General features: G+C 33.0%; 2 protein-coding genes across 4 annotated transcripts in view; both read left to right on the top strand.

Annotated features, from left to right (window-relative positions):
* LOC106641753 (FERM, ARHGEF and pleckstrin domain-containing protein 1) overlaps positions 1 to 9,938 on the top strand; it is a 40,252-nt gene extending 30,314 nt beyond the window's left edge. For 2 of the 3 annotated variants that reach the window (XM_089594892.1, XM_089594893.1), the window contains exons 12-19: positions 6,931 to 7,262; positions 7,338 to 7,713; positions 7,788 to 7,897; positions 7,973 to 8,113; positions 8,189 to 8,343; positions 8,420 to 8,544; positions 8,629 to 8,789; positions 8,869 to 9,938. In XM_089594892.1, the coding sequence (XP_089451018.1) occupies positions 6,931 to 7,262; positions 7,338 to 7,713; positions 7,788 to 7,897; positions 7,973 to 8,113; positions 8,189 to 8,343; positions 8,420 to 8,544; positions 8,629 to 8,789; positions 8,869 to 9,204 (1,736 nt within the window). In that variant the 3' untranslated portion in view covers positions 9,205 to 9,938. Of the gene's footprint in view, positions 1 to 2,023; positions 4,821 to 6,930; positions 7,263 to 7,337; positions 7,714 to 7,787; positions 7,898 to 7,972; positions 8,114 to 8,188; positions 8,344 to 8,419; positions 8,545 to 8,628; positions 8,790 to 8,868 lie in introns of those variants that run through there. The other variant, XM_089594894.1, reaches the window with a different exon arrangement.
* Positions 9,939 to 13,529: 3,591 nt separating this feature from the next.
* LOC106641792 (uncharacterized) lies at positions 13,530 to 18,617 on the top strand. The gene is made up of 8 exons (XM_014356313.3): positions 13,530 to 13,651; positions 13,820 to 13,960; positions 14,257 to 14,484; positions 14,656 to 14,898; positions 15,067 to 15,672; positions 16,242 to 16,388; positions 16,661 to 16,790; positions 17,917 to 18,617. Exons 1-8 carry the CDS (start codon positions 13,588 to 13,590, stop codon positions 18,068 to 18,070), a joined length of 1,713 nt encoding a protein of 570 aa, XP_014211799.2. The 5' UTR covers positions 13,530 to 13,587; the 3' UTR covers positions 18,071 to 18,617.
* Positions 18,618 to 20,331: the final 1,714 nt, after the last annotated feature.

Genomic DNA, 20,331 nt, shown 5'->3' on the forward strand with positions numbered 1-20,331 from the left:
TCAATTAATTTGACTGTTTCAGTATTATTAAATGACTAAATTTTACTTATTAGTAGTAAAAGTTATTTCGACACATAACTGATAAAATGTAATTTGAAAGTTTAATGATTATTCTTTGTAATTAGGGGAACAAGGTATATAACTTTACTCAGAGTGGAAAGAATTTTTAATATAAGTTATAGCTAATTACTATAAATAAGTTATAGCTCGTGCGTACAATATTCTGTTTTCACAAAACACTGTCGCTGTGGCTTACAGCGGAAAAACCTTTTTATACATATACACATGAAAGTTGATATGTGTTTAAAACTAAAACAACGAATTTAAGTGACGTATTTATTTGATTGACACGAAATTTTTCATTTGTGCGTTATTTTCTTAATGGCATACTATTATGCGGTATTCAATAATCTGATTTCAATTAAATAATGTAATATTTATGATTTTGATCCTTTCAGTCTACAACCTCTACCTATATTCTCAGTTTCATCCTTCAATAGAACAATATTTTATTCTTCGATAATATTGCTGCATACTCATTCTGTCTTTTTTTTATGCCTTTCACCTATTTGTCATTGTTTTTTCTGTTTGTTATAAATTATGACTTTTCTATTATTTCTCCGTCTTCTTTTTATACGATCTGTTCTTTTCTCTATCTACCGTAATATTTCAAACGATGATTTTTCTTTTACCCGTTGTTTTTAGTCTTTCTTTCTCGCTTTCCATCTTCTCTTTCATTTTCTGCTCCATAATCTCTACATTTTATAAATTTATTTTTCTTGGGTCTTCATGTACCAATCGATTTACCTATTTCACACAAAAATATTTGTAGCCGCAAATGGTGATTCCAACGAACGGAAAATCTTTCTGAAAAATTTTATGAAAATCTTATTACGAAAAGACCTGACTTCTTTCTTGAATGTACGTGTTCAAAACTTCAAGTCTCTTTCCAGATTTTTCACATAATTATTTATTTTTTTATTCTTTGGTAATTCACTATCCATCCTCTCAGCTGGCCAGTCATGTACTCCATCATCAAGGAATATCACCCACCTGTGTAATATTGTCTTTTTGTATTTTTGCTACCCAAAAGGCAATTCTGATTTAAGGATTTGTAATGTATAAAATTTTCATGTACAATGACAAACATCTACTTGATAACAAATTTTAACCTTCATACATCTGACGAGATCTTTCTAATCTCTTACCGTTCTATGGCGGTTTCATGTCACTTTTTATTAGTTTAACTGTCTTCGTCGTTGCTGTCATCGTCACTGTCATTGATTTTTTTCTATTTGTCTCGTAATGGCTGAAAATCAGTTGTAATTTTTAATTTTTATTATTTCCATTTCAATGAAGTGAATTTAAATTATCAAATTATAGAACGTGTCGTACATGAATAAGAGATAAAAAATTTGTTGTTGTCAATTGTATTTTATACAAAGATAATATTCGATTACTATACATATATATTGCATTGAATTGGTAAAAATTAGAGAACGAAAAATCCGGTGCTAGAATATTGTTAAAAAAGTATCTCGTGTGGGTTCTCAAAAAAAAAAAAAAAAAAAAAAAAAAAAACATATTGCAGTAGAATTTTGTCAAGTAGAAAATCTGGTACAATAATTTTGACAAATAATAACAATGACATAATTCAATATAAATAATAACCTCTGTAATTTTGTGGCAAAACATAAATGATAATTGTGAAGTATGATAAAACAGTGCTAGTTAATTGACAAAAACTTTGTAAAACTTTAAAAAAATTTTTTTCATTCTCATTAACATATGTTCGTCATACATTTTGTATTATTACTTTATATTCAAGGGTAAATTTATTTTTCATTCTAATATTACGGGTTACGGGATATCTATAAGTTACGTAAGGCCTCTTCAAAAGAATTGTGTATATATTATCCACGAAGATATAATTGATAACAAAAAATTGGTTTTCGTTAAAAACATGAGTAGGCGTTAGACAAATAAGAATTGTTAGAAAAGCTCACAGAGTGCTTCTTGACAGGTGGTGGTGATGGTGATTACAACCGTTGGAACTACCAGAACGGGTACGTGAACTCGCCGGCATGGCACGTGCCTTACCGGGTGAACCAGGTGCGTAACGTAATGGTTCACGCGACGCCGTTTCATCTGACGAATCGCTTCTTACCGGTCACACCCATCTATAATCCACGATGAAGCGATGAATTTCATGATGTATATCGAGTGGAAAGTTCTAAGTTAACATAAAAGTCTACTGTGGGTCTGCTTAAAGTAGGCCAATCGATACTAAGAATCATATCAACACCGGCATCATCATCATCTTTCTCCATACTTCGTAGTCTCAAGGAGTTCTGCTTGTATCTAACCAATGCCAAAGCTTTATTATTTAAAGAAATTTTCCATTGTTGCTGATTTTTTTTTCAATTTTGTTATAGTGTTATACACAGAATCACAATCGACACTTTTGCTCGCAATCCAAGCACTTTCACCAAATTTTTCTACAATAAATAACGATGAATCAGATCAGAATACCCTGATTTAATAGATATGCAAAATCCATGTAAGACTTTTGATATTAATATGTAGCGTTTAAGGATGTACGAATTTAAAATGAGACAATCTTGTACAAATTATTTGACTGATTTCTGCTCTGATAAGCATCGTTTATTATGCAATATTTATTAAACAAAAGCAAGCACTTCCGATTTTCTTTACAAAACGTTTTTGTGAATTAAAAAAAATCCACTACCGTAGATATTGATGTCTCATCACTATTCGTTTAGTTTTAAATTCACCCACGAAAAATAAAGCAATTTACCGTTTTTCAACCAGATGTTAAGACACTAGTCAATCTTTGAAGTTTTCATTCAGTGCTTAAATTTAGATATCACATGTAACCATATAATCCTTCAGTATTAGTTCCATCAAACACGAATTTGTAGTATAATCGTTGCTAGTTTTTCCAGTTATAACATTTTGTTGCTCTAGTCCCAATGTCACAAGTCCTTAATTATTGGATATACTTTTGTCTGTAGATATAATTCCACCTTCAAAATAATTATTCCGAAAATAGACTGTAAAAAATGTAAAATTGATTCATTTATCAAAAACTTACATCCTACCGTATCATCTCTCACGTCATGAATTTAATCACAACTCAGATTACTGCTGGTGAAAAGATTAAAAAATCTTTGTGTCTATTACAACCAACTTTTTAAGAATACGTTAATAAGTCGTAACTTATCTACATTTTACTGGTCGTTTATTAACATATTAATGTTGTCTACTGAAAAATATTCCTTTTACCTTATAAAACTTACTAAAATTTCATTATATCCCGCTGAAATAACCAAAACGCTGTGTGATATTGAATTTCCCGCATCTATTTTCAACCGTTGGTACTTATACTCGTATACTAGTACATGAATATACATCCATAACTGTGAACCATTACGTAGCGACCCAAATATAAATAAACCTTTTTAAAAAGTACAAACTCATCATGAAAGTAATGATTACCAAAGCTATTATTTGTTCTCGTCTTGACTGTTGATGTTATTTATAAAAAAAGTAAATGCTACTGATGTAATTTTTTTTGTTCCATGGAGTTTATGCTTTTTACTGAGTATTATATATATGCATATATGTATATACGTATAGTAATCACCAACCACTGCCACTCGTCACGATCTACTACACCTTTTCGTCTTTCAGTTCCAATGCTCAACGGACCAGATTGCTGGCAAGACCATCCCGTTAATTTACTTTTTTATATTCGCATTTATAAATGAAATTTTATTTAGTATACTCAAATTTACATGAGATACTGGTTTTCTTTCATTTATGTTTGATCTTTTTGATTTCCAGTTTAAAAAACAAATCTTATATAAATTACAGATTTGATTAACCCTGGAACGTTATACTTTGGATACAATAATAATATTAACTTTATAGTACAATTTAGAAATACATAAATTTATAATTTAAATGTTCATACATTTTCATACCATTTTAGCAATATGTGACTGATTTCACTTTTTTGCACATTTATAATATACGTAGGTAATTTAAGAATTTTATTAAGGTGTTCCAGGTATCCATCACAATAAAATCCACGCACAATTTATATATTCATTCGCTCTAATCGAATGATTTTATTTTTTACTGATATATTTCTGTATCAAAGTGAGTAAAGGAAACAAAACGAATTCGAATAGTTTTAAACATTTTTACGTCCAGGTCTTTGTAACATGTATAGATAAGCCCTTGCATCGAGGTTCTTGATCCTCTGAGTGACTGCGTGATTCACTGCATGTACGGCATGATCTTGATACAAACAGTACCTTATTCCCTTTCTTAATTTGATACTTCATTGAAAAAGGCTCTCTCGCACATACTAAAAGACACCCGATATACTTGTAATGTAATGTTATGAAATAAAGCGCGCCCTTAAGTGGTGAATCGGCAAAATAAATATAATATGTACTATAATATGAGCCAACTTTGTCTGACTTGTGTTATACATGCAAAAGAAATACGTTTTAATTGAATGTCTATGTTAGGAAGATTGAACAGTGTGGCAAGTTATTCTCAGTACCTCGCGTCTTCCAAATAATAAACAAATGATAGCCTCGGAACGGCTCAAAGAGCAGATCTACAGTTTTTTTGGTTCATTAAATTGTTGTTAATGAATGTACCTAGCAATAATTTAAAATTCTGTTCTTTGCATTCTGAATATAGAATTTTCTATTTCTTTGTATGAAAGTTTAATGAAATATTTTATATTTGTCATGAGCGAGGATATTAATTAAATAATTGGTTGGCGCAATTAAAAATATTAATTGTAAATAATTCGTGATTGAAATTTATCAAAAAAAAAAAAAAAAAAAAAAAATCTGTTTTACTGTAACTGTGAGAAGATTCTGGAGTGAAATTTATTGTTATAAATAGTAGTAAGAAATGGATGTTCGTTATAGTTATTTGAGGAAAATATAATTATATTACGTTTTATCCTAATGTGTGCAAATAAGTTAATTTAAAATCAAATACTGATTATGAATTAAAGTCTTGTTTAAAAAGGCCGAGGCTGTACGAAAATTAACTCATACAGTGTTATAGTCATAGGATGAGAGACGTGCAAAAAAAGCGTGATTATATAAGAAAAAATTTTTTTCCAACTCAGTGTCATAACTGAAAAAATAAGAAAACAGGGCGCAAAAAGGTATATACATATAGATTATGAATATACAGTACGTGTAAAGTTATATAATAATACTCGTTATCACCCTTTGTTTCTATTTGTGTAGTTTTTAAATGGCAAGATTATAAAAAAATTAATTAAAAATATTACTATCGAACGAATAAATCAATAAGGAAATACTTGTTATTACTATTATGATATTCGTTATAAGCACGCGTAACTTCCTCGATCAATATATTTCAATTTAAAAAATTATAATTGGGGAAGCAGGGGTATCATATTTAATGATATTAAAAAAAAACCGTAAATAATTTGCCAATACCAGTTGTAGGAAGTCTATTGTACATTGATTATTGATACATTTACCTAATATACATATGATAATAAATTATATACAAAGTCAATTTCACAGGCGTATTAACTTTCTTGCGTCAATTCCGTTCTACAATTCGTGTGATTTTGTTTTTAATTTGAATAAGTCTAAGCTATTCTAAGCTTTTAAACCATTTTTTTTATTCACTATTAATACTTAAATGACATAAACGTGTTGGTGTATTTCTTCATTACTGTTAAGTTTTGATTAATATATTTGGTTGACTTGAATTCTTATACTACGTTTATTTATTTTTTTTTCTTTATTTTATCGCGTTTTTCTGTGACATTATTATTTCGTATCTTTTTATCGCACTCCTGGAATTGTTGGTCGACTGGATGACAATACCAAGTGTGAGTAAAGCGCAGAGATGCAAAACCTTTTCTTAGCTATGATTTGTGATCCCTCATCTTAGGTCTTAATAGATGTCTCCTTTGTTTTTGCCTATATTTAAAATAATACAGTCGTGTATAAGATTAGTTATACGTACGATTACCTTCCTTATCATTGTATCTGGTTATTCAATGTTTCATGCACATTTTAGCAACGTAGATTCGTTTTAAGTGTAAATCGTATACCATTAGTTTATTTTTGCACTTGCGTTTGCTTGCTTTGTATAAGATAGGACTTTTTTAGTCACATTGTTTTACGTTCATGATAATTTTTTGATTAGACTGTTTAAATTGTTATGTAGAAGTTTAATTCATTAGACTTTGATTAATTTTATTTTTAGGCTTCAATATTGAACTGCATGTAAATCATAGTCAATCATAGTGAAAATTTGTTTCCGAGTAGTTTAAGCGTAATATCAGTATTTTCAATTCTGCTGTCCATACCGTAGTCATGAACTATTGGACCCCGAAAATGTTGGTCACTGATATCACGCTCCAGATAACCCGTTACTTAATGTCTCAAGTACACACTTGCAAGACGTTTCTGCTCATAATATGTAGTTCAAGATTTTTTTACATTTTACAAACTTTTCCCTTATCATTGCTCTTTATAAAAATGAAGAACATTCCCGAGATGGTTGACCACGTGTTATTTGAAGCATGTCTATGTATGATTGTACCTCCGTACGCCTTATCATCGGTGCTAAACATTATTATAAGCTGTAACTTTTTGCTTTAAATCATTATTATACTTTATGCGTAAGATTTTTATCGCTTCTATGTTTATGTTTTGACACATAGAAACTATGATTTTATTGTCAAGAAGTTCGAATTTTTATAGAGCTGTTGTACACGTTATGCGAATATCGTTATTTTTAACTATTAAAAGTTCCCTAGTACCCTTTATGTTAAAAAACGACACCTTTCTATCGGCACCGAGTTTATAACGTCAAATTACATTACAGAAGACATGGATGCCGAGAAGTCGCAGTCGTCTCAGGAACAGAGCCAATCGCCGAATTCACCATGTAAATCTGAGAACAACAATTCTGTTTACTCGCGTGGCGAGTCTTTACTGGAGAAGCGCACGGCCAACGGTGGCTGTATCCAGGGAGTTGAGGACCAGATGTCACCAACCGAAATAAGTCCAATTAAACCTTTAAGGAACGGTGATGTCACCGACGATGGAGATACAAGAAGGACCAAGCGTTGGCCCACTGACAAGGCTTACTTCATTTCCAAGGAGTTGCTCATGACTGAGAGGACGTACAAGAAAGACATCGATGTCGTTAATATCGTATGTGATTAATTTTTGCGATTAAACTCTGATTTCATGCATACAAATTTATTACATCGATTATGTTTTGTACAGTGGCTTCGAGAAGAACTATCCAAAGAACCAGAGAATGAAAGTGATTTTTTGGTGACCCTACTTGAACTGCTGGCAGATGCTCATGGTCCGTGTTTGCAAGAAATGGAAACACGACTGTCGCACTGGGATAGTAATTCCCGTCACAACATTGGTTATTTTCTCTACAACACATTGCTGAATGTACTGCCACTTTACGATCAGTATCTGGAAAATCTAATGCCCGTGTTGGAGAAGTTTGAGTACTTGATGCGTACGTCCAAGCACTTTGACCAACTTTGCCGAGATTTTGAGTCTCAAAAGTACTGCTATTTACCCCTCACGAGTTTTTTGCTCAAGCCTCTGCAGCGTCTACTCCATTATAACAGTATTATCGATAGTAAGCAACTTTCTGAACAATGTATTAGCAAGTTTCTGACAACGAATAAATTTCAATTCGACTGTTTTTTTTAGGATTGTTAGATTATTATCCTAAAGACCACACAGATTTCGAAGACTGCTTAGCTGCAAGAGATAGATTGGGAGAGACGCTGCTCGAAGGATTAACTGTTCTTAATCAAGCTGTAATTATCCTCGTGTTTTACATTATTACAATTTTGCTTAGTTTAACTGACTGTCATCACTATTATTACTATTAGGAGAATTTGGTGCAACTTTGCGAACTACAGCGGGACATCTGTGGCTTTGATAATTTGGTGCAAGAAGGTCGAAGGTTCATCAGACAAGGTTGCTTGCAAAAATACAGCCGAAAAGGTTTCCAACAGAGAATGTTCTTCTTGGTGAGAAAATGGCATTTTAAAATTTGTTACATGTGTAATTTTCTCACAAAAATTAACACTTATCTTCCATTCTAGTTTTCTGATATTTTACTTTACACATTCCGATCACTGCAACCCACACAATGTTTCAAAGTCCATGGACAACTGCCGTTGAAGAATATGAAGATTCAGGAGAATGACAACAAAACGAATACTGAATTTTCTTTTATGATTCATGGTCTTGGAAATCAGTAAGTTGTTTAATTGATTGTGAGGATCTTAAGATAAAATTTAATTCTTTAATAACGTAAAAATTATATTTTTCAGATCTTTGACAGTTGCTGCTAGCAGTGAAGAAGAGAAGGAAAGATGGTTGGAAGATCTGAATGCAGCTATCGCTCAATCGGATACAGTAGACGGAAAAACGCCTTATTTAAACCTCAAGACTTGTAGTAAGCATATAAAATACTTAAAAAATAAGAAGTGATCTAATTTTAAAGAAAAAAGCATCATATTCTACAAAAAATGCATTAAAGTCTTAGGATCGGTAGATGAGGTTGGAGATGGTACCTCTAATGAAAGCGACCGAACAAGCTGCGGTGGAACCAAAACATCTCAGCGTAGTAATACGACCGTCCACGTTTGTTGGCACCGAAATACGAGTATCAGCTATAGCGATCAACTACGAGCCTTCCAGGTAGCGTAAACCTTTTCAATACTGTACTTTTAATTTTTTTTTCTTTCACCTTAAAAAATTTTTTAAATTTTTTTTTTAGAATCAACTAAGTGGTTTTTTGCTGCGCAAATTCAAGAACAGTAATGGTTGGCAAAAGCTCTGGGTTGTCTTCACCAATTTCTGCCTCTTCTTTTACAAGTCTCATCAGGATGACTATCCATTGGCCAGTCTACCACTGCTGGGTTATACAGTATCCCAACCTTTGGAAAAAGATGGCATTAACAAAGATTTTGTTTTTAAATTACAGTTCAAGAATCACGTGTATTTTTTCAGAGCGGAAAGCGATTATACTTTTGGAAGATGGATGGAAGTGATTAAAAGTGCAACGCAACAGAGCCATGCAACTACTAGTTATACTCTCAATGAAGACTATTAGTACATGCAAATATTAATTGACCAAAATTTTTTGTGTAAAAATAGTATTTACAGTTCTACCTGAATCTCTGTATCGAAAGATTGTATTAAAAAAAAAATGTTGAATTTATTAAAGCTTTGAAATTTTTAACTAAGAGTGTTACTCTTAGAGAGATGATTTAATCTACAGTAGTTAATCAAAAAAAAGAAAAAAATTTTTAGCAATTTTTTGTACAATTATAATTATTTTAAGTATTTTTGAATTAAAAAAAAAATTCTCATGACCTTACGAATTGATGTTTTGTAAAAATGCGGCAAACCGCTTTTGTTAGCCTTATAAATTTTAAAACAACGTTTTTTCACTTTATTATAATTATTTTTAACTATACTTATAGCCTTGCGTACGTATAATTTTGTTATTTGTCAAGAAAAAAAAAGTGACGTATAAGTTCTTCGTTATTTTCCTGCGAGCTTTTGAAGCATAATTGCGTCTTCTATTTTTTGGTTTATTATTAAAATTTATGTTTAATGGTTTGAAAACAACTGTTTTTTACATAAAAGCCGACTTTTTAAAAATTTATCATAATATACAACGCTGTTTGAATGAATGACTGTCTTTTCATAATATTTAAAAATATGTCTTTAATTAATGGCGTGCGTATGAATTTATGCAGATGTAAAAGAATGTTTTGCTAAGTGGAACCTAAGAATTTGTTTGTACGTATTTAAAATAAATATAATTGTTTGTTTTTTTCATCTATGAATATAACATTTTTTTTATTTGATGATTGTTAGTATCTTTGTTTAGTTAAATTCAATTTTTTTAAATAATTACCCTATAATTAAGTTCTGCGCTAACGTTGTTCGATTGAATTTATAAAACTCTGTACAGATTGTTTTCTTCGTGTACGGGGAACGTTTCAGTTCTGTATAAAAATATCCAGTGCTAAGTCAACCTTGTACAAAGAAGTGCTATTGCTTTAATGATGAGAACAGAAAATAAAGTAACTTGAAGATTTTATCAAATCGTGAAATATTTTTTTGTGGAACTACATGAGGAAAAAAGATTCTATACCTCTTTTTACATGTTTATCCTCTCGGTTCTGAAGCAATCGGTAATCAAGACTGCAGACAATTAAGGCGTAGTCAAGAATAATAATTTATGTAATTATAAAAATAAATAATAATTAAGTTTAAGAAGAGTACAAGTTATTTAAAAATTATCAAAAACAAATTGAATGATTATACATAAGTAGACGATTTTTTTCAAATTGTGTATCAACCAAAAATAATTGTAATTGAATAAAAATCTGATGTTACAGTTTTTTTCATTCATGTATACGCATAATGTATGTATCGTATTTATTACACAGAGTAATACTTAGCGATTTTGCTAGACATGATATTGTAAAAAAAGTAAAATTGCAATAAAAGACTCTACAAGCTAACTAGTGGTGTATTAATCATCATATTCATGTGTATAAACTAAAGGTTCAAGAAACTATAAAATTATTGAGCATCAACAAGTTATTTGGATGACTTGGTTGTGATTTTTTTTCCACCACAAAGTTTAATAGTCAATGCAATCGATATCTAGAATAATTACGTTTGTTCACTATTTTAATCTATGATTTCTATGCAAATTAACAAACAATTATTTTTGATGCGGCTAAGTCATGATACGTTTACACTGTAAAAAATTATGTTTTTTATTTTTTTTTTCGCGAAAGATAATAGAATTCCTCAAAATTGTTTAACTTTTGTTTCTTAATTCATAATAAAGATGAAAAAATAAATCAAAATCAAAACAATAGCTCACTATTTACGTGTTCGGTTTGATAGGTATATCTACCATCCATAACTTCAAGACTTGCAGTCTGTTTGAAAAAAAGTCAACAAAGGAGAGAAGAGAGATTTAGTACTAGATATGAAATTTTCCAATCAAGATTATTACATTCTTGAGTAATTATACGCCTCATTATGGTTCCGTTTAAATACTCTTCTTCACGACCATAAATATCAACGTGAGAACACTCGTCTATTTAACTAAAAAAAAAAAAGGTACGATGGGCCTATCTCTAACTCAGTCCACGCCTCGCGTTTTTTGCAATAATGTGATCCTTGCTTGGTTGGTGGGATAATTTATTCCTATGGAAGACAAAAAATTGATCATTCCAATGTTCTGCAAAGTAATTGTTGTCAGACGACCTTGAATAGTTTCCTTTCGCGTTTCTTGGCTTGTTACAAGTTGGATTTTTCGAGAGTAATTTGAAAACTCGCTTGTTGCAAATGATTTTAAAAACTCGTATTATCTTTTTATAATTGTTAACTTTTTTATTTTTAAGTGACTGTGACATTTCTCAAAAATTATTTGGAAGGATCTACCAACGTTTACCACTCACTTGTATTCATCAGTATGCACACCATTCACAAGTTGAATTTTTCTCAAAAATAAAAACAAACTCCGAGAATTACCATACAATACGAAAAAGCAGGTGAAAGTCTTGTTAAAAAAAAAAAAAAAAAAAAAACAATACATGGTTGTCTTTGTAAAAAAATTACTGTAAGCTGATACTGATGAAAACACGTTCTTGGGCAATTGATCGACCTTTGGGGAGTCCCCACGGAAAGACCAGAAACCACGTCATGTCGCTCTTTGCGTGTGCACGTGTGTTTTTTGCCGACTCTACAATATTTACAGAGGAGCAGTAGATATGGAGAGCATATGTGATTGTGTCATTAAAAACCTTTTTTTACGTTACTACTTGGCATGTGACATAAATTTTTCATTAATTAAAACAATAAGATTTCATACCAAATATTAACATGTACACATAATAATAATTACTTTCAATAATACTTATTTTTCGATAGTCGTGTTGACCTTAGATAAAATATTTATCAATTATTGTATGAATATGGTGTAGTTATCAATAAATGATCATATATTCAAAAAATAAACAACAGTTAAATTAACAATATATTTCTTTTTTTTTTGTCTCTGATTCTCAATAAATGCGAAGGCTTTTGATTTATTATGTATTTTATTTTACGATCGATGACTTCTTTGAAATCATCACTCGATCGATGACAGAAATAACCATAAGTGACGTAATTCTGATTTGCATGAAAAAAGTGTGAAATGCTAATTTTTGCATGTTTCTTACATCTTTTATTTCTTTTCTGCAATAAAACTTAATTTTCTTAAAAATGAAAATTCACACGATCGGATATTTTTAAACATCCTTTGAATGCAATGTAATAAGCTCTACATCGAGATAAATCGATGCTAAAGAAAATTAATTACTATACTTACATTAGACATATACTTGATTTAATTACAACTCACTTCCTAGTTTTTATATGAATTCCGAGAATATTTTGGCTCATAACCAAAAGAAACACAGTCTTTTTGTTGTATGGATTAAAAAATTACGCACGATGTCGAATAATAATTCCTCCGTAACTCATATAAATTGTACGTCTTTTTGACAAAAATAATACTTATCTATCTGCTCTACACTTCTACTTATCTGCTTATGTTATACTTTACATGAGAACTTTTTATCGGAGCCAACTATTTTGTGATATGGAAAAAGTTATACTGTGATAGGAGAAAAAACGATGTTTTTCTTAATTTTAGCCGATAAATGATGACCCAGTAAAAATTCTCGAAGATAATTTTCTGAAAGCTTAGGTAGGAAACAGTTTATATACTTTTCAACGAAAGTCGTCAATTTTTCACTACAATCACACAATGAAGCTAAAAATTTTTTTACACGTCCCCTCACAAATATTATCAAAGAGTCGCATCATTCTCGTAAATACAAACACTTGTTTGGCTTCCATTGATTTTGTTTTAATTTACGTTTATCTCGTAAAAGTGCTTGTACATGATATGAATTGACCTTTACAAATATTGTTCAGATTAACATTACATAATTTACGCAACTGTTCATTACAACAGGGAACTAGCTGTCATTAAAAAAAAAACATTTATCGAACGCGTCCAAGACCTACTTGGCGGTTCGCAGTATAGTTGGCGGGGATTTCAATCATCACAGCTCTATCGCGTCACAAATACGCGAGGCATCGAAATTTTTGGAAATCATTACCACGCTGCCGGACGTGCACCGGGAGTCGTATTTTTATATCAATACACCGACATTATCGAACGAGACAGCTGTCCTGTGCCGTCCTTGGGGAATTTCGTAGTTCCACGAAACACGCGTACACGCACACGTCTTTGAAGAGAGAGAGAGAGAGAGAGAAGAGATGAGTTTTTACTCCTTAACGTGATATCCCGATATACCAGGGTACGGAGCACATAGTTGCCGGGGGAGTGGGAGATGCTAGTATAAGAGTCACCGTAGTGCCAATCGTGAGCATCACAACTCGTCCAGACATGACACAGTTTCGGAAAGTCGCCGGCCTCCTGGCCCTTCTCGCCCTTGTCTCTGCACAAGACAGTAATTACCGATATACTCTACTGTTACTTTTGGTTTCAATCTTGCGTTAAATACGGTGTCCAGTGATTTTTTTTTTTTTTTTTTTTCCTAAACAGTCAAATTAGTATTTTCATTTTTTTTTTTTTTTCATATGACATAAATAAAATATAAATTTGATATTCTCGTTAGATCCGCGCTTCAGGCGCTTCGCTTACGCTCCAAGCGGCCCAGCCGTAGCTAGCAGCTCCTCAAGTTCCTCATCGAGCTCGTCGTCCAGTGCCTTAGGAGGTTCTGGAACCCATACCAAGACCAATACTCATTCCACTGGTGGTAAGTGAATGATTGAAAGACGTTTCCACTTCACTTTTTCAACGCTATAATTTTTAAAAAGTCGTAAAAATGTCATGAATAAATGTTAAAAAATGAATTTGTTAAAGGAAATATTTGATTTCAATGTAGGAAAGTGGTCTTTTTATTTAAAATTGGTATGCTATTTTTTTTTTTTTTTTTTCAATACGTACGCATTACGTTTTTACGATTTTCTTTCAATTACGTTCTTGAAAAATCGACTAAAACGTAAGTTTGAAAAGTTCATGGGTAAAATACAATAATTTTTTCTGAATTAGGGGCTACGGCTGACGCTTCAGCTACGGCTCTTGGCGCTGGTGACAGTTTTGTCTTCGCCGACGGTGCTGGTGCTAATAATGGCTTTTATGGCGGTGGTGTTGGCGGATACAACGGAGGTGGTGCCAGCGGGTACCACGGAAATGGTGGAAGTGGCTATCATGGACAAGGTGGAAGTGGTTATCACGGACAAGGTGGATACGGTGGCAGTGGCGGCTACGGAGGAAATCGTGAGTACTGTTGTTAAAATCTAAAGTGATGTTTTTAGCTCATGGGGGTATTGATAGCAACCATTTACATTATTTATTACTTACTTCTGCACTTTGTCCTATTTTTCACCACATCTTTGATACCATCTTGGATAAGTCTTTATACTTAATAGTAATCTTTTTGCGCTTTAGATGGTGGCTTAGGAGGTGCAGTTGCCGGTGGAAGTGCAAACGCTGCGGCAAATGCTAATGCAGCGGCTAATGCCAACTCTGGAGCACTTGGCGGTGGTGGATATACTGGTGGGCAGGGTGGCGGAATATACGGTGGAGGCCATAATGGTGGCTCAGGTGCTTTTGGAAACGGTGGGTCTGGTGGATACGGTGGTAGCCATGGTGGATCAGGTGGCTTCGGTCATGGAAATGTTGGAGGATATGGTTAGTAGCCTTTTTTCATTCTACACACTGCACACTGCTACAAATTTTTCCTGAGACACAAGGCACTTCTATTAACTAATCATATAATGCCCATACCCGCGGAAAAAATTGGAATTCTATAAGAATAGCCTTACAAAGGGAAACTCAACTTTTCTGCTTGTACTATAGGTGGCGGAAACGGTGGTTCTGGAGGTGGTCACTACGGTAGCTACCCGGTTGGAGGTGGTGCTCCAACTGGTCCAGTTCTGGTACCAGGTGGTGGCAGCAGCGGTGGTTCCGGATCAGCTGTTGCAAACGCAGCTGCTAATGCGAATGCAGCTGCAAATGGTGGAGGGCACAGTGGAGGGGCCCCGATTGGAGGTAGCCAAGGTGGAGTTGGTTTCGGAGGAGGTCAAGTAGGTGGGACTCAATTCGGAGGTAGCCAAGGTGGAGTTGGTTTCGGAGGAGGTCAAGGAGGTGGGGCTCAATTTGGAGGTAGCCAAGGTGGAATTGGTTTCGGGGGAGGTCATGGAGGCTATGGCAGTGGTGGATACAGAGACCAACACTCGGGAGGCCATTACGGTAGTTACCCGGTTGGAGGTGGTGTCCCAACTGGTCCAGTTCTAGTACCAGGTGGTGGCAGCAGCGGTGGTTCTGGAGCAGCTACTGCTAATGCAGCTGCTAATGCAAATGCAGGTGCCAGCGGAGCCGGTCATGGTGGAGTAATTTCAGGTGGACCTGCGTACGGTGGTAGCGGTTGCACACAATGCGGCGGAGTCGGCGGTTCCCATCCAGGTAAAAATAAAATTAACATGATTTAAAGCCACAATACATGCAAAATTATAGCACTTTATGTCCTACTAATGCCGAAAAGTTTATCTTTACGCTTGGAAGGAAATCCCACTATACCAGTAAATTACGCATTTAAGGATATATTAACTTAAATTAGAAAATTCACTGTACATTAGTGAGCAATAATTTGAATTTGAAACAAAAAGATAAAAAATTAACTTTTGACTGAAATAACATTTGAGCGAAAACAGAGCTTTATTTACTGAAATCTTTACTTATTTAAGCCTTGTTCCGTTCTGTTTGCTATGGGTGGCCTTGGGTCAAAAAACTGAGACGCCGATATGCCATACAAAAATTCAAGCCTTGACTGGAATAAGATAATATTGACATACCCACATGCATGCATATGACATTTTTTACTTACAACATACTTTTTTAAATCGAGGAGCTAAAATAATAAACGAAAAAACTAAAAATCATAGTTATGAAATCTTGACCGTTTCAAGGATATCTCTAAAAGGAAAAGAAGTAATTTTTTTAGTTTTTTGATGCTTATTTAATTAACATTACAGTTAATTTTGGTGGTTCCTACGGAGGAGTGCCACCAAATTCTGGATTTGGCGGTGGTGTTGGTGGAGCTAATGCCAATGCCAATGCAGCAGCTTCTGCTAACGCAGCAGCTTCTGCCAATGCTGGAGCTGGATCTAGTGGATTTGGAGGTGTGTACCTTTGCGATTATCAATATATTTCTTAAAATATTAATGGAGTACACATTTATAGCCTTATCACTTAAAATTTTACCAGCTTCGATTGATCATCTTATTAATTTAGAGCGGAAAAAATGAAGTTGTAGCTAGACATTAAAATGTGATATATACGTTTAAAATGGATGATGAGATTAAGAAAGACGGTAGCTAATGGGTGGAGCATACCAGTAACTTACGGCAAAAAAGCGAAATCTTTTTATTTTCTAACCATTTTATTGTTACAGGTGGTTTCGGCGGCCCATACGGGGCAGTGCCATACAACTCTGGATTTGGCGGAAGTGGGGCTAATGCCAACGCCAACGCAGCAGCTTCTGCCAATGCTGGAGCTGGAGGCGGCAAATTTGGTGGCCCTGTGTAAGTGTAGTTTTAAAAGCTTATATCATTTTGAAAATTCGTGTTCAAATGTTTATAAATTTAAAAATTTTTGCACGAAACAATTAATTTCAAAGTACAACAAAAACATATGATAATCGTAAGAAAAACACATCCTAGTTAAGTATAAGATTCTCGTGTACAATCAACAAAAACGGAAAAATAATACACAAAGCGAGTTTTGTCTGAAGCATGATAATTGATCGTCAATTCAAGGACATGTGTGCTCTTTCATTTGCACCTTACTAGTTTCGCGTACGTTCTCATCGATGTCCGTAAATCCTATTTTATCACTCGGAAAATTTTATCACACATCATTTCAATGCTAAATTATAAAGTGCCTATGATGAGAAGTATTTGTTGTTTCCCGTAGGTAATGTAAAAAAAACTTGTTTCAGATAAATTTTGTTACATCACAATTGTGATTTTCTTTCCTCCAAAACACTTTACATCATAGTTTTGTTTTTAATTTCGGGTATCAAAACAGAGTTCCCATCATATTCAGTACACGTTCGATACGCATTTCAAATAAATACTAAAAAATTGGTTTTGATGAGCAAAACAACTTCTGTCATTGCCTTGAATAGTCTCTGTACCCATCATATGGATTTATCGTATTTCCTCGTATTACGCACGTGGCACACATGATCATATTCATTTGTGCGTTTATAAATAGAAACGTGTTTTCATAACATGCATTACACTTGTCTATGTTGGAAACTCGTTCTTTTTCGTTATTTTCAGGAAAGTCTGAAGAAACTGTAGATACCTTTATCATTTATATAAAATTAATAATCTAAGGATCCAAAATAACTATGAAAGTTACACCTTCTATCTATCAACGTTTCTTTGAATGAATCTAAGTTTTTTTTTATGGAAAACACACATTTTCTAAAACCATTACAAGGTTTGAAAAAATCGATATTACCAGTCGTTTTAATCCTGAAAAAATGTATACAATTCAAGAAAAATGGCACTTGTATTCTCAGACGAATGTCAAATTGATTAGTTATAAATACACGCGAAGTCTCATTTCCTCTCTTGCTCTGATCTTTGAGCAAGAAAATATCGAGTGATCCATCAATCATAATTTACCCTCTGCTTTAAGGATTTTCTCGCGTATCAATGCTGACGACGAGAGTGAGGTCAAGGAGAAAGGTACTGTGGACAAAGTCAAGGGTGTCTACAGCAGTAGCAGCTCCAAGGTTGACAAAGACGGCAAGGGAACGTACGAGGTCTCAGCCGGCAAAATACCTGCGTAAGTGCCATTCATGACTGACATCTCGGTTTTTTGTACGAGATCTACGGACCAAATACAAAATTGACGTAAAAATAGCTGTCCCCATGTAAGAGAGAAAGAGGAAGACGAGTGACACGACAGCTTTGTTTTCTCTCCAACTACGTCTTAGCTTTCAACATGATAAAACAAGTTGTCATGAATTTGAATGTGTGTTTTTGTGTGGGTATAAATCATCATCAGTCATTATTACATGTGTAAAAGTGTAAAAATATAAAATAGAGGAACAATACTTCCTCTTGCACCGTGTATTGAAACTTACGCGAGAAGCGTAAAACGCATAATTGACAGAACATTAGATGGAGACTTTTTTTTATTATTATGCGTTTGATGTGTATGCATTCAATAATATACCATTTAGATGATCGAGAGCGAGGTCATTGTTTTGCATCTGTTTTTTCGAGATACTTATTGACATTTGTAAATCGAATCTCAAAAACTCATCGCGTACTTAAGTTTATAAGAGAATCTTTGTGTAATATTAATAAAAATCAAAGGCACTGAAAAGCATATACATTTTTTTCAAACAATTATTTTTACTCCCCTTTAATCTTATAATCCTATACTACCTGTCATTTCATATTAGTAGAAAGTATACTTTCTACGATAAGGAAATTTTAGAAGACATTTGTATTAATTTCGATAATATTTTGCATATTTGATGTGGTTCGATAAAATAACTGCTACCGAGTGATCTGTATAAAAGTATGGAAAAGTATAACAATGCCAGTAAAAATCAAGATATTACGTTGAACACAATAAACACTTTTTTTACGGATTGAGAATTATAAAAATAATTTTTTTTAGTTGTAAGGACTGGGCACTACCGTTTAATAAGAAATATTTATAATATATTTTTAAAAATTTGCTTGAAAATAACATAGTAGGACTTTGCCATAGCAATAGATTCAGCCAATTGATTAATACTTTTCACACAGTAATAAAAATTATAGCTAGTACAAAATTTTATTACTTAAAATGGTTATTGCAAGCTTGATTCCGGGGCACTTAAATTTTTTAATTCCTAAGGATGACATGTTAATTATTTTTACCAGTTTTGCTGTAGCAAGACAATAATCGATAAAAAAAAAATTAATAATACCTTGTGTGATTTTACGTTTTCGTAACTTGTAATAAAAAAATTTTTTTAAATGAAATAGACGTCAACTTACATTTGGCATATTAGTTGACGAAGAAAAAAAAAGAAAAAATACAAGTCAGAAGTCAATCGCATGAGATATTTTTTTTTTTTTATTTGGAGTTATCATTCAAGTACTTGCATAATGCAATCAATGTCACGCGTTTTTTTGCTAATTTAGAGGATAAAAGTGATAATAGGAAAGTCCAGATAAAAAAATGCATTGAAAATCCGTAAACAAAGTGTTGAAATCACCCAATGTCAGCATATTTTTTTGATAAAATATATAACACGTGTTTTCAAAATATCCCCAAGAACAGCACCAACCATCAGAAAATATGATTGACATTCATCTCACGCACGAATAATAATAATCACAAGACCTATAAATAAAAATAACCAGATGGTGTGATTTGCCTATATACTCGATTCGCGTCTACCAATCAAATTATATCCCATGTCAGTCGCATCGGTTCATTTCTATCGTGATTAAAAATCATCATCATCACTCGATCCCGTGAACGATAACAATTGAAAGGAGTAGGCGAGAGAAGGTCATGTATACACGTGAGTGTATTATATTATGTTCAAGAAAGATAGACACGTTGCCGAGGTTACACATTTATTTTCGCATCAGACGGTCATGAATAATCCATGAGAACCTATGAGCTAATACCGACAGCTATCCCAACAACAACCAATTAACAAGGCAGTGAAGGAGAATGGAGCGAATATCTGAGAAACTGTAAATGTATAAGTGTACATTGACCTTTGGGCGGCTGAGCGTAGCTAATGTCTTTTAGCATCATTATTATTATTACTAGGTTAGTCTAAAAATCTGCATCCGTTGGCTTTATTAAATGATATACGATTGCACAGTTGATTTGTAATATCAAGTTGTATCCATTTTTGTAAATAAAGTTTAAGTACACAAGAAGAATAAGGTCAGAAGGTCTTAGAATTCAAATGATTTTAATGTAGTCTCCTTACGATTGAATTATTTAATATGTCAAATGTTTCCGAAATAGTTGAAATTTAGAGGTAAAGAAATGGCCAACAACAATGTCATGATCGAAAAAAAGTATGTG

The sequence above is a fragment of the Copidosoma floridanum genome, unplaced genomic scaffold (genome assembly GCF_036245765.1).
Source record: "Copidosoma floridanum isolate Cflo_tuat_1 unplaced genomic scaffold, Cflo_Japanese_pri ptg000021l, whole genome shotgun sequence".
Classification (NCBI taxonomy): Eukaryota; Metazoa; Arthropoda; class Insecta; order Hymenoptera; family Encyrtidae; genus Copidosoma; species Copidosoma floridanum.

Bases quoted from the DNA above. Each gene is read 5' to 3' on its own strand.
- LOC106641792 (XM_014356313.3), top strand. From the start codon at position 13,588: ATGACACAGTTTCGGAAAGTCGCCGGCCTCCTGGCCCTTCTCGCCCTT. The intron at 13,652-13,819 runs GTAATTACCGAT...TATTCTCGTTAG, and splicing joins CCTTGTCTCTGCACAAGACA to ATCCGCGCTTCAGGCGCTTC. The intron at 15,673-16,241 runs GTAAAAATAAAA...TTAACATTACAG, and splicing joins AGTCGGCGGTTCCCATCCAG to TTAATTTTGGTGGTTCCTAC.